This window comes from Protopterus annectens, chromosome 11.part0 (assembly GCF_019279795.1).
Source record: "Protopterus annectens isolate FY-2018-M chromosome 11.part0, PAN1.0, whole genome shotgun sequence".
Classification (NCBI taxonomy): Eukaryota; Metazoa; Chordata; order Ceratodontiformes; family Protopteridae; genus Protopterus; species Protopterus annectens.
In genome coordinates this window covers 218,947,351-218,962,849 of record NC_056745.1, presented here as the reverse complement: position 1 = coordinate 218,962,849, position 15,499 = coordinate 218,947,351, and the positions used below count along the sequence as shown (strand labels likewise).

General features: G+C 40.5%; 1 protein-coding gene across 1 annotated transcript in view; it reads right to left on the bottom strand.

Annotated features, from left to right (window-relative positions):
* The window catches only part of FGD6 (FYVE, RhoGEF and PH domain containing 6), a 1,320,563-nt gene that overhangs the window by 177,784 nt on the left and 1,127,280 nt on the right, over positions 1–15,499 (bottom strand). Inside the window, exon 16 of the mRNA XM_044087187.1 lies at positions 8,868–8,970. Coding sequence (XP_043943122.1) covers positions 8,868–8,970 — 103 coding nt within the window. The remainder of the gene's footprint in view (positions 1–8,867; positions 8,971–15,499) is intronic.

The following is a 15,499-nucleotide window of genomic DNA, read 5'->3' as shown; positions in this document are numbered from 1 at the left end:
TAGCCACAGTGACCACAGATGCCTCCCTGATAGGGTGGGAGGGGCATTATCTGGGCAGGACAGTCCAAGGCACTTGGCAACCTCATGAGTACCATCTGCACATAAACGTCCTAGAAATGAGAGCCGTGCTCCTAGCATTGCAAGCTCTTCAAGACTATCTTCCTTCCGGGACCATTGCAATTCAAACAGACAGCATGTCAGTGGTGTGGTACATCAACAAGCAGGGCAGAACCAGGTCCTAACCCCTGTGTCGAGAAGCACTCTGTGGCAGTGGGAGATTTCCTCCCAACGTTTTCTGATTGTGACGAACATCCCTGGGAAGTCCAACATCATAGCGGACAGGCTCAGCAGAGTTATCCTCATGCCTCACGAGTGGTCTCTGAATCAGGAAGTTGCAGATCTCATCTTCCGCAAATGGGGACAGCCTTGCTGCAATCTTTTTGCCACCCCCTTCAACAGCAAATGCAGCAACTACTTCTCCCTTCTTCCGCTTCCAGGTCACACACCCAGAGACTCTAGTCCACGATTGGCCTCAGGGACTTCTTTATGCCTTCCCTCCATTTCCCCCGATACCGAAACTCATACAGAAAGCAATACTGTTGGGTTGCAAAATGATCCTCATTGCCCCCTACTGGCCTCGACAGATATGGTTTCCGTTCCTGCACCATTACCTTCTCGATCAGCCCTGGACTCTGGATCCGATTCCAGACCTGCTGATTCATCAATCAGGCAGGCTGCATCAATCCCTCCAAACACTCCAGCTCACAGCTTGGTTGCTCCACTTCCAACCTTAGCCAGGCTTCCCAGCATTTCCCCGGCCATACGTGAAATTATTGTCTCCTCGTACAAGTCCGCCACTAGAAGGACTTATGCTAGCAAATGGAAACGTTTTTCTTGTTGGGCAGAGGCTAGGAACATAGATCCCCTTTCAGCCCCAGTCCACGAAATCTTGGGAGTTCCTACAGAACTTTTTAATTCTGGGTCCGCTTCTGCTACAATTAGTGGCCATTTCAAACTTTCATGATGGTTTCTCTAATGCAAACATCATGTCCCATAAGCTATGTAAAGCTTTCCTAAGATGGACTACTCTCCTTAGACCCCCCAGTGAGAGATCCCCCTCCCCCTTGGGACCTAAATTTGGTACTAACCTCCTTAATTTTGCCCCCTTTTGAACCTGCAGTGTCCTGCTCCATTAAGTTTCTATCTTGGAAAAAACTCTTTCTGGTAGCTATTACTTCAGCCAGACGCATCTCTGAACTTCAGGCACTATGTGTCCGTCCTCCATATTTAGTTTTTAATAAGGACAGGGTTGCTCTGAGGACTAATCCCTCTTTCCTTCCGAAAGTCTGCTCAGAAAATAATTTAAACCAATCTATAGACCTACCTGTATTTTTTCCCAACCACACCAACAAGGCAGAATACAAATTACATTAATTAGATGTTCATAGACAACTGTGTTTTTACCTGCATAGGATGAAGGACATAAGTAAGTCGGACCAACTATTCCTTTCCTATGCTCTGGGCAAACAAGGTCTTCCAGTTTCCAAAGTGACCTTATCCAGGTGGTTATCTCACATTATTACTTTCATTTATCAATTGAGAAACAAAGAGTTGCCTATCAAACCGAAAGGTCATTCTACTAGGGCTTTGGCCATCTCTGTAGCCTTCTAGGTTGCCCATGGATTCTATCTGTGCAGCTGCTACGTGGGCAAGTCCTCATACCTTTATTTCTCATTACAAGCTAGATATGGTCTCCAGGAGCACAGCTGACTTTGGTTCCACTGTTCTGAAGAGTCTGTTCCAATGAGCCACCCAGGATTGTAGGTGCTAGGGACGCTGTCCCAACCAGCAAGAACGAAGGCGAGATAGACAACTTAACATAAAGAAGTTATGTACCTACCATAACGTTCCATGTTAGCTGTCTTCATCTCACCTTCTTTCTTGCGTCCCACCCTCCATCCCCCTGTCCTACTGGATCGAGAGGAGTTCTAGTTTCACTGGCTGAGTGTTCTCTGGTTTGTTTCCTCTACTGACTTAGAGAGTATGACAGGTATGCTCAACCTGTTTATTTGGACAGGTGGATTCTCTGGCTATGTCTGGGGTTAGCTTTTACAAACGAGATCTGGGTAGCTAGCGCTAGGCATCATGGAATAAGGGATAGCCTCGAGCCAGTAAACAGCTCTCAAGCTATAGAAGATGGCCGAGTCAGAGCAGAGGATCAGCTCCGATCCCAACCAGCAAGAAAGAAGACAAGATGAAGACAACTAACATGGAACGTTATGGTAGGTACATAACTTCTTTTTATATATCATTTGAAAACATACAGCTGACAATGAAACACAGCAAGTTTTCATCCAGGAGATTTGTTACTTACAAAATCTACATAGCACTGAGAAGCTCAGTAAGCTTGCATTATGGTACTGAATTGGTATGAAGGGGATAAAAGTGCATTAGTATGTACAAGCTGACAAACCTGAAAAAGGTACTCATGTCAATGTATCAGTGTAGGTAAGGTAGTTGTAGAATTAGTTTGAATCTTATCTTAGTAATTTTGTCAGCACTTAGTACAGGTATTTTTTTTTAGAATAACCTGTGATTTAATTCCAACTACAGTTCTGAGAGGATAGATAGTTTAGCGCTATGTACTGAGCAGGAGTCGTCTCCCTAGTAACGGTTTAATTTTGATAATGTGATTAAGTTGCCACAATTGATTATATTTATGTAAAGGGTTGGCTATTGTTGGACATTTGTTGGGACTGTGTACAACATTATGAATTATGTTATGCTGAAAAAATGGTAGGGTGTGTTGAAGTTATAGCCAGCCAGTCTTTTGCAGTAATATGCAGCATTGTGTTTTGTTTGGTAGGATTGCAGCAGATTTAGTAGTTTTGCTAAAAGACTTTTAAGCCTGTAGAAATGGGTTTTCTGAATGTTAGTAAGAGCTGAAGAAATATGCAGTATGTTTGGTACTAACAGCATATGGATAATTTGCTAGTTATACTTGTTATGTTAACTAAAGTTTAGATTTACAGTGTACAAGATCAGTTTTGGCTACCACAAAATATGTCCAGCAAGTTATATTCCATGATGACTCTTCTAGTAATTTAGTTTAGGATGTTTGTACAATAGGAGTTTTACTTATGGATATTGCTTTTAAGCTTATGTTGAGTATACAGGAAGTCAGACCAAAAATAATCAATGTTTTTTTTCTTTTTCTGACATTTAGCATTAAGTGGTAATTACCTTTTTTCTAATTTATTAAAGGATTATGGTGATTTTTTGGATCTGAATCAGTATTAGTTGTAAGCACAAGAGCTGAACCACTGTGTATTGAATAACAGTGGCTTTATCTGTTACTGCATACTATTTATAAATATATTAAACAACCGTGGCACAAGTATGGATCCTTAAGGTAAGCCAGCTGGGTAGCCAGAGAAGACTTAATTGCTCTGCAAGCAGATGCACTGAGACCTTTCCCTAAGACAGCTCTTGAAGCACTTTACTGTGTTTATTACAACTCATATCTACTTTGTCTGGACGGCTTAGCAGCAGCAGTTGGTACAGCACAATATCAAAAGTTTGAACTAGTTTGTGAAGTGGGAACTATGAAAGAAATAAAGAACTGCAGCTAGTGTGCTATGGCTGGAAAAATACTGTTTAAAGCAAGCAAGATCCAGTCACACACAGGGATAATGTCTCAACTTTGGCTTAGGCAACCAGAGTTTAATTAGTGGGTCGGGCACCTGACATAGCTGGCAGGACATGATGGAGGTCAGAAGTTGCTGCTGGCATGCCCATCTTGGGAGGAGGGTGGTAGCTCTGGCTTGCCACATGGGTGACACCTAAAGGAAGTACTATGGAGCACAGGCTTGTCAAGCACATGCTGCCACTCTGCACATACTACTAGATGGCGAAGTAAACACAGGCATACTTCCTCCCCCAAGGCAGCACTAGTGGAGCTCCTAGAAGCTTACATGGAGAATGGGGATGTTCTAAGCAGGAGTGCTTCTGCCAGACCTGAAAGGTGGCCTGCTTCCTACCTACCTAACTCTCTCTGAAGGGGGAATGAATGGGCTAGACACATTGGCCAGTAATGAATGGATCACTGGGCTGTCACTTAGACCAGGGTTGCCTGGCTCTCACCTCAAGCAGCATTAATGGCCCAAATTGTTAAAGATAATGGAAACATCAGATGGGTCTGTTGGAGGATCAGATGTCAGATGGCTCGTATTTTTGTACGAGCATAAGAGATTTGCAGCAGGTGGCCTAGAATTTCTTTGTGAAAACATTTTTCAATAATCCTAGAGAAGAGAGCTAAAATGGTTGTTGGTCTGTAGTTTAAATAAGAAATTGTTTTTCCTTTATGAATATGGATTATAAATTTCTTACATGGATCTGTTAATGAGTACTGCTGTGGCATATACAATGGCTTAATTTGTGCTATGTACACATTCTGGTAAAAGATTATCTGGTGCTAGAATGTTAAGTATTAATTTAATAGTAGTGTGATGGGATCAATAAAACAGTGTAAGAAACTTCTCTGTGTGGAAGATTTTCAGTCCATATATTTCTAGTTAATCACTGTATAGTAATCAGATCAGACAATAGTAGTAGAAGTAGCGAACATAAACTCGTCAAGTCAAAAAGTAATAATAGAAAATATATAATTCTACAGCATTACTAAGTATTCAAAAGTAATCCAAGCAAGGCAGGCAGTCTGTTTCCAGTCGAAAATCCTTTATTAAGTACACAGCCTGCCTTGCTTGGATTACGTTCGAATACTTAGTAATGCTGTAGAATTATATATTTTCTATTATTACTTTTTGACTTGACGAGTTTACATTCGCTACTTCTACTACTATTGTCTGACCTGATTAATATACAGTGATTAACTAGAAATGTATGGACTGAAAATCTTTCACACAGAGAAGTTTCTTACACCGTTTTGTTTTTAGACCTACTACACTTTAGTGGGTTGTTTTGAGACTTCGGGGATACCACGGAGATTACTTGTTTTTTGTGATGGGATCAATAGAGACAGGGTTCAGACTGAATGAACCACAGGTGTATTAATTCATTACATTTTACTCAAGTAAAATGAACATTTACACTTAATGCAACTAAAACACATGAAAATGACATCTGTCCATATGCTGCAGACATTAGACAATCACAAGTTAACAGCTTTTTATCTGAATACATGTCATCAGCACTAGTTTATAATCAAAATCAAAGTGATAAGAATATCACAACCATGCAAATAAGTAGAGAAAAAGGAAATCAGTCCTAACACTCACTACAATATGCGTTCATTCCTAACTTTCAGATACTTTTCCACTGTCACTGGAAAGTTTATACAGAAAGGTTGGACAAAAATTTTGCACAAGAGTATTGGTGTTGCAAAAACACTACATGACACAGATGGACAGGTGTAGCTTATATTGAGGTGTAAAGGCAATCTTCATGTTTACTTTTATTTTATGTTTTCACTGACCAGGTAAATCTGACTTAAGTGTAAATGCCTTTTCTTTAAGGGGCAACCTGAAAACATGTAACAAGTACTTGGTCAAAGCTGTATATTTTGCAGCTGATGAGTGAGGGAAACAAACCTAGAACTTCTTAATGAACTTGGTTTGCATTTCACAGCCTTACTCCTCTTTACTAGACCTTAAGTTATTAAGGATAACAGCAAGACTGGACAGCTTGTGATCTAGCTTTAAGTTTTTTTTTCTAATATAGTTTTGAATATTTTTAGCATGAAACCCACAGCCACCTCTATGCAAGTAGATTCATATATGCACACATCCGAGATATTATTTTTCCCTTTACTGCCATTCTTCAACATATTTTAAAACAGTATCCCATGACTCCCCATTATGTAATGTGTAGACATTTATGTGCATGCATTTGACAACTGCCCCTGATTATGTCATTAATGCACTTTATCATTATATTCATGTCTCTTTTCATGAGCTTAGAACCAGCCCTTCTTTCCCAATTACTACTACAAAAATTAACTGAAAGGATATTTTAATGCTGTTGAGTGCCCCTCCTCTACTGGTTGCACACCCTAAATCATTCTAAAGAATTTATATTCCTTCTGGAGTGTATGGTACAACACTACATATTAAAAAGCAATCTTTTCGGATGGCGAACAGCTTCTCATACACTGCTTCTATCAGTGTTACTGGAAAGTAAAAGCAAGCTGAAACCTGCCCATCACACCAAAAACTGAAAGGACTAGAACAAAACCATGGCAGTTAGCACGTTCTTAAAGCTGTCTGAAGAGAAGCTACTGGCATTACATGTAGATTACCTACTTTTCTTCTCTTTTCTCTTAAAAAGTTAATCCTAAACTTCCACAGACTGAGTCTTTATGCAGTTCAGGGGAATTTTTTTTCCACACAATTTGCTTTGAAACAAGGGGGACACAAGGCAGCATACATAGGCATTGAGTACTGAGATCCTGCTTGTTATATGTTCTAATTATTTTTATACATTAGATCCTACATAAACATTGTAAGACTGAAAATGTCACGTGGGCTTGATTCCCCAAACTCTCACTGTGACTCAATGACTTCCCCATTGCTGGGTTTGACTCCCCAAACTCTCACTGGTGCTTAGTGAGACTCAATTTCTCCGTTACTATCATCACCCTTACAAACAGGACACTAAAGATAATCACAAGGCCTTCTTTAGTTATGTTAGGAACCTGGGTGGCAACTCCCAGATATGTTCGGAGTTGGTCCAAAATGACAAAAAATACACTGAACCCACAGACATTGCCAACATCCTGGCAGACAGGTTCAGCGCAAACTCCCCCACCCCCCAAAGAGCAAATAATTATTCCCAGCAGAGAGTTATCTCCCTGACATCTCAGATGCTCAGGTGAGAGCTGCCCTCTCCAAAGCAAAAAACACAGCATCAATGGGACCGGACGGTGTCCCGGGCTGCGTCCTACACGAGCTCCAAGAAGAGCTAGAACTTCATATAAAGTTACTGTTCAATCTCAGCCTTACTACAGGATATGTACCCAAGGAATGGCGTACAGCAACAGTGGTCCCACTCCACAAAGGTGGAGCCTCAACATGCCCTGGAAACTACCGCCCCATAAGCCTGATTAGCCTGGTCTGCAAAGCTATGGAGCGGATCATCATGGAACTCATAAACAAAGACATTGGGGACCTACAGACGCTGGATCTTACCCAATTCGGCTTTGTCAAGGGCAGATCCTGCCTATTGAACCTGGTTGATTTCTTTGAAACAGTCACCAAGGCCATAGATGAAGGGAAGGTAGTCCACACAGCCTACCTGGACCTCGCAAAAGCCTTCGACACAATACCCCACTCTGGCATCATAAAAAAGCTCTGCGGCTTAAATATCAACCCCTACGTCATAAGATAGGTTGCAAACTGGCTCAAGTTTAGAACCCACATGGTCAGAATTGCGGGAGCCATGTCAGACTCTAAACCAGTTACAAGTGGCATCCCACAAGGCTCAGTTCTGGGACATCTCTTGTTCAGTATATATTGTTCTGAGGTACAGGCCAACACGGGAGGACTATGGCTGACCAAGTTCGCAGATGACTGCAAACTAGGTGCCATAATCGACTCTCCAGCTGACACAAGCATCCTCCAAAAGGGTCTCACAGAGACGGATAACTGGTGCCAAAGCCATGGCCTAAAGCTAAATGCCAAAAAGTGTATAGTCATCCCCTTTGGGAAAAACAAAGTGCCCATGAATTACCACATAGGCGGTAATCCATTAAGTACAGAGGAAGTAATTAGGGACCTGGGGACCCAAGTTGACAGTAATCTCTCCTTTGACAACCACGTTGCCAAAGTGGTTAGAAAGACCTTCTATATAACCCACCTTATCATGAAAGGATTCACATCTAGATCAAGGGAGGTCATTGTGCCCCTTTACTCATCACTCATCCGGCCCATAATTGAATACAATGCCCCATTTGGGATATACCTTACCCAACACCTGCAGCAACTGGAAAGACCCCAAAAGTACCTCACCAAGCGGATCAAAGGACTCAAACAAATAACCTATGCTGCTCGGTTAAAGAAACACCAGCTCTACTCAGTTGCATACTGCCTACTTAGAGGCGATCTGTGCCTGACGTATAAAGTCATGTCCAACCCAGAGCTAATGGACATGCTCCACCTCAAAAAATCCAAATCCCTTAGAGCTACGCGCTCGAGGGATTTGAACCTCAACACAGAAATTAATAGGACATGCTGGAGAGACAGATTTATAACCCAGAGGCTCCCAGCACTCTGGAATAGGATCCCAGTCCAAGTCAGGCAGAGCCCCTCACTGACTCTCTTCAAGAGAAATCTTGACGAGTGGATGGAAGATCATAGATTTACCCCAGGGATCACTTCTGTGTCACTACTAGACAGAGGCACAGTAAACTAACCTAAAAAGGGCAAAGTAAAACTCATTTAAAAGGGTGTCGAAAGCTAAACACACTCTGGCTAGGCTTGTAAATGCCCTAGGGCAGACACAGCCTAGTATCAACCTATAAACCTATAAACATCTGTGTACAGAAGAGTTCAGCAGGTTATGAAACATTTTTTCTTCTGTATTCTAAGAGAACTCATACAAGAAAACTTCAGATAATCTTAGTTAGTTAATTAGATTTGTTGACTTGGGTAGAGCACTGATCCATGTTAAACTATTCAAGCTGAGCCCAGGTGTGAAAATACTGAAAAAACAGCATTCTAAGACAAAAACAGTAAAATAATAGTAGCAGCACACTTTACAAACTAAATTAATAAAGTGTATGTACGAAAAAAAAAAAATTAAGCAGGCTTGATTTTTGCATTTATATACTATATTTTGTTAATGCCACTTACCTCTTGTCTGCAGTGCTTTAAAACAATGATCACACACCCTTGCAAGCTGATTTTTTAGATATTCAAGTCGATACCTGTTTGAAGAACAAGCCTGACAGATAATCTGGAATAAAACAAATACAGATTTATGGAGAGAAATAAATAATATGCAGGTTACTGTGTTTGGAATTTTGGAAACAGACATGAGTTCTACAAAATCTTTTGACAGCTTTATAAGAAAGCCTTTATCAATAACATTTAATATTGAAGTTAAAAATTTAAGAATATAACACAGAATAGAAAGCACCTGTTCATTATGACAATTAGATTTGTCTAAAGCAATCAGTGGAATCACTCAGAGCAACACTGAATGCCAATCAAAAAAGACTAACATCTTAATACAAAAAAGGGAAAAAAAGAAAACTTGCTAAACCTTACAATAAGGCTTTCACCTCCATCAGCTCCACCATTATTCAAATATACTGATCCTAATGTCATAGCATCTTAAAATAAGAATTTGGTTAGCTAACAAGGAATTTCATGATTCATAACTTTTGACCTTTTCAAATCAGTCCACTCAATTGTGTCATTTTTTTTTTTAACACTGAACCCAATATATACCTATAAAAATTCCATGTCATTATAGAAACTCTATGTAGTCCTTAAAAATCTGAAGTTATGTAGTTAGCACAGAAACAGATCTGCTTGGTCATGGCTTATCCACTCCTACTGACATGACTGCAGCGTCAGCTCAGTCACCTCAGCAATGACAGTCTTTTTCCCAAGCTTCAACTTCTCCCCATTTCCCGTAATCCATTGTACATCACTACCACTCCAGGTCATGAAAAGACTGAACTGGGTACAGGCAAACACTCATACTACTACAAAGACATCCACATTCCCTCAAGCCAGGGGAAAGCAGAAATTAATGTAGAGTATGAAATATGACCATGCAGATCTACAGATGCAGTAATTAAACAGCTTCCAAATCTGACAGTCTGGTTCATCCACCTCTACCAATGGGACACAGTCTTTAAATTACCAACATGGATGGTCTCGGGAAAGAATGCCTCAGACTACATCAGCCCTGAATGCAGCACGAGAAAGTACAGATGTGTAAGAACTTACCACAACTCACTGCTGCAGTGCTAACTACTGGGATATCCCACCAGGGATAGCCATACATCTGACGAGGATAACAAAGCCTAGCAGTCTTCCTCTTGCATTGTACACCCCATACATGACCTAAGTGTGCGAAGGCTATGTGGTACATAACGGATGACTTTCTTGCTCCAGAACTGAAAACCAACGAATGCAGCGAAGTCAACTGGTCATAAAAAATACATGTCGACCTAAAGATGGGAAAAGGACAGAAAACCACCTCAAAACAGAAATACAGAACAAAATAGGGGGGAAGTAAGAAGTGATACAACAGTGATCATTCTATCTACTGCTATGGTAAGTACTTACACAACTGCACTAAGTCCTTCCTATGTTCACTGTTGGTTACTTACTAGGACTTTCAGTCCAAGACACATTTTAAGCCTAGCCAGGCTTACCCCAAATTTACCATAATATTGCCGACCTATATCAATACCCCAAGAAATTTTGCAAGTTACAATATGGGCTTGAACATATTAAGTGTTAACAGGCTGAACCTGTCCATTAGGGATATAGGGGCAAACCAGGGGTAAATTTGTGACTACCACTTCACTAGTCCAAATTATGTTTGGATATGGTTAGGATGAGTATTGCTTCACATGGATGAGAAGAGGTAATCTTTCAGACACATTCCTGTCCCTCCAACATGTCCTGTTTGTGTCACATACAAAGTTTAGGTCCTTAGAATGTATATTTATGATGCTATTTGTTTTGCAGATATGCTAAAAATCCATCAGTGTGAGAATATAGGCTAAAGCATAGATCACCTCACAGCAGTCTTAAGAGACCAAGCCAAGGAATAGCAGTTTGAGACAGTCCTCATACAGTTTTTTTTTTACTCCCTATATTCTTTATGTGAGGAACTTCTGTGGTGCTTCAAGTGCCTGGCCAGGTACATGCCAAAGAGTGTGCTGTACTTAGTGATTGGTCTGATGAGAGCAGTCTCAGTGGAACAATGACCTACTTGGACCTGGAAGCCATGCTCTTACTTATTAGCTTCTGCAAGTAGAATGATTTCTCACCACAGTAGACAAGTGATGGTCAAAGACTCCAAAGCTTTCTAAGAGTCTAGGGAGAAAGAATAAGGAATAAGCTAGAGGCCAAGATTCCTTGCAAGATGAATCTAGCAAAATCCAGCTACAGCCCTAGAAATGGCATGACTCTTGCAATACTTACTTAAAGTATGTACAGAGAAACAAATAGCTTCCAGAACAGTTCTGTATAAAGCACCAGAAAAAAGGAACCGATCTAGTAAAATGCACTTGGACCAAACCTGAAAGCTCATTGCAATGAAGAGAGTAGCAAAAGGAAATGGTGGAAGAGATCCATTTTGAAATAGTTTAATTAGAAACAGGGGAAGCCAATTTTTATCATGAAAAGAAATAAAAAGCTGTTCTGCCTTTCTGTTAGACTTGGTCTTATCATGGTAACCCATCAGTTGTATATGAACACCTAAAGAGTGCAGAACTCTTTCTCCCTTGTTTTGAGGGGAGGGGTAAAGGCAGATAGATAACAGTCTGGTTCAAAGACCCGACACCTGCAACAGCTAGAGAGACCCCAAAAGTACCTCACCAAGAGGATCGTGGGCCTCAAACAGATGCTCTATGCAGCTCGATTAAAGAAACTCCAGCTCTACTCAGTTGCTTACTGCCTACTCAGAGACAATCTCTGCCTGACATACAAGGCCATGTCTAACCCAGAATTAATGGACATGCTCTACCTCAAGAAATACAAATCCCTTAGAGCTACACGCTCCAGGGATTTAAACCTCAGCACAACAATAAATAGGACATGCTGGAGGGATAGATTCATATCCCAGAGGCTTCCCTCGCTCTGGAATAGAATCCCAATCCATGTTAGGCAGAGCCCCTCACTGACCCTCTTCAAAAGAAATCTTGATGAGAGGATGGGAAACCATAAATTTACACCTGGGATCACTTCTATGGCCCTGCTGGACAGAGGCTCAGAAATCTAATTTAAAAGGGAAGCGAAAGCCAACGTATTCTGGCTAGACTTATAAATGCCCTAGGGGATAGCCTAGTACCTACCTATGAACCTATGAAGACAACTCACTGACCACATTAAAGAAGTCTCAGTCTTCAGCTTAACCTTACCTTTATGAGACAACAAAAAGGAAGAGAGGCCATGAGAGTTTGTATTTCAGAAACGTTTTTGGCAGAACTGTGTTCCAAGTAGAAGACTTTAGAGAAGCAGTGGAGGTAGATACAAAACAGATAAAATCAACTTTTCAACAACATATTTCAGGTCCAAAGGAGAAGGTGTGGATTTCTTAGGGGGCCAGAGGTGAAGAATGCCTTTTAAAAACTGTGTGACCTCAAAACATGAAGACAAAGGTGAATCAAAAGGAAGGCAGACAGAAATGGCTGTCAGATGCATTTTTACAGATGAATATGTCAGCCCTGAATTGAGTAGCTCACACAAGCAAGACAGAATAACAGGAGTACCTACTTGATAAGGGTCCTGATTGTTCTTATAGCACCAAGTAGAAACTCTCTTGTATTTAGAATTATGAGATCTTCTTGCAGCAGGTTTCCTAGCCTTCTGTAATACCTGTAAGCATGTCCTCTGATTATTGTTGCCTAAAAAAGTATTAGAAATCTGATCATCCACAGGGTAAAATTCAGAGTCTGGAGATTCAGATGAATTAGACAGCCCTTTTGCTATGCGAACAAGCTGATCTTGAGAGGCAGCTTGTGGTGATTGCCCTAGGCCAGATGAAGGAGAAGGGGGAACCAATGCTGTCTTCAACAAAAGGGAGTTATCAGCAAGATTCTCAGCTTGTCCTTTTTGATTTTCAGGAAAACCCTGGGAATCAGAGGAAGGGGAGAAAAGACAAAGAAATCTTTCCTTCCCAAAAAAAAAAAAAGACAGGATGCCCATTCTCTAAGCTCCTGGGCATGGAATCCTTGATCAAACCAAAGCCAGAGCAGTCTGTTCTGATTGGAGGCAAAATCCGAGGAGTACCACCACTAATAGACAATACATAGGAAGATCTCTTTGTTCAACATCCACTTGTGTTTGCCTGAGATCTAATGAAATAATCTACCAATTAATTGATCTTTGGGGATTACAAACTGCTTGAAAAAACAGGACTGTGCTGTATAGCTATGAACCACGCAGCACTGCCAACCTAACAAGATGGTAAAATCTTATCCCTCCTTGCTTGTTTATATATGACATAGGTACAGTGCTGTCTATAAATAGCTGAAGAATGCCCAGAGAGCAGAGGTGATGCAGGGATTACAAAGCTAGAGCCACCACTTTCACTTATCTGATTGAGATATATATATATATATATATATATATATATAGTTGCCTCACAGAAGCCAGATCTGAAGCAAATGTAAAGAGATCTGGGCAAGGTGGTGGGACTACAAAAGGCACCCCTAAATTGAGAGATATCCAAGTGACCACCCCACTGAAGCTCCCTTTTGATGAATGTTGGGACAGGGAGGTGATTGGGAAGTTCAGTGGGTGGAATAGTGTGTCCACACTGATTTAGATACCACCTCATATGGAGTTTGGCCTGAGGAATCATGAGAATGGTGAAGGCCATATATCCCAGGACTCTCAAGACCTCTCTTGGTGAGCTCATATCTAAGAGAAGGACAGACTGAAAGTATTCCTTTATGAAAGGCACCCTTTCCTGGGGGAGGAATGCCATCATTGACAAGACATTCAGCCTGCAACCAAGAAACATCCGATCCTGGAAAGAAATAAGATTGGGTTTTTTGATGATTGGGGTGAATCTCAGAGAAAGAATTAGATTCATTGCAAAGATGACATCTAGAAGGAGCTTCTTGGTTGTAGGACTAAAGGAGCAAAACGCCTGCAGAAAGCAACAACAGGAGCTACACATTTCTTGAAAAAGTACAGTCATGTCAAATCTTATTACAACGGTAGATGCCCTTCTCTTCACTATTGCACTGTTTTTTGTGACCAAATTTTCTCCCCTCTCTTGACATATTGAAAGTGTTAGTTAATGACCTTTGGCCTGAGGTTTGTAGGGATGAAATGGTGAGGAAATTGTTTCCGGATAGAGTTATATTTTCCTATGGTCGGTTCAACAACCTGAGAGAGTTGTTGAGACCAAGGGTCGAGGGTGGTGAAGGAAATAGGAAGGGTGCATTCCCATGTGGTGCATGCAAAGTATGTGATAAAATGAAAAATGTTGATGGATGGATAAATGGGAAAAAGTTTTGGATAAAGAATGAATTTAGATGTGATTCATGTGGTGTGGTCTACATCATTAGATGTGGATGCACACAGTGCAAGTAGTATGTGGGACAAACCAAAAGGAAGGTGAAATTGAGAATTTTGGAGCATTTGGGAGATGTAAGAAATAGAAAGATGGAAAGCCCAGTGGCTCAACATTTTTGCAGCACCCATGGGGGTAACACGGATAGTTTTTTCTTTAGTGTGTTAGCACAACCCTATGACAGTCGCAGTTTGGTAGGTGATGAATTCAAGTGAAGGCTCATTAAGTTAGAAACCAAATTGATAGTGTATTTGGGCACTTTATATCCTAGGGGGTCCCAATTTGGATATTGACTGGGGGACGTAGATAGTATTTTTAGCTTATGGTGGTATAGTATAGTGTCAGTTTGTGATAAGCCAGGTGGAGTTGTGGATATTGTTTTGGACACATGAATTTATATTTAATATTTAGGTAGTTAAGATGTGAGAAGAGTAAATAATGGGTGTACGATGATAAAGTTGGGGATGAAATATAATGTAATGAAAAAGAAAATGAAATACAATAGAGGGAATAATTGTATTGAATATATTTAGTATGTGTCAATGAAATAGTATTTAGTGACAAGATAATTATGTTGTTTGCTTATATTAAAATTTTTACCAGGGAAGGTTCAATGGCTTTTCTTGTTTGACATTCAGTAAAAATGGTAAAAAAAATGGTATAGGATGTTTAAATGGAAATGAAATATGTGATAAAAGAATGTCATTTTTAGACTCAAAGTCCCTTTGTAGGTTTTAATGCATTTAATGCATTCATGATGTGTAGTATTGGGGGTACATCTTTAAGCTTTAATTACTAGTGTTTAAGGAATAAATAAATTATTTGATGCAATTAAAATGTTAATTGATGTGAAGATGGAATATATAAGGGCTGCTGGGATAGCACTGCGTTATTCCTTTGAAGGCCTGTGAGGCCGAGGTACTAGAAGAAGTAAATAAAGAATTGGCAGCTACAGCAGTGCTCTGTGTTTTTTTGCAGTTTGAAGAGAATTCATGGTTCCCTTTTGGGCACAATTGTGGAGTGTTTTTGAAGGCCATATATCCCAGGACTCTCAAGACCTCTCTTGGTGAGCTCATATCTAAGAGAAGGACAGACAAAGTATTCCTTTATGAAAGGCACCCTTTCCTGGGGGGAGGAATGCCATCATTGACAAGGCATTCAGCCTGCAACCAAAAAACATCCGATCCTGGAAAGAAATCATGTTGGATTTTTT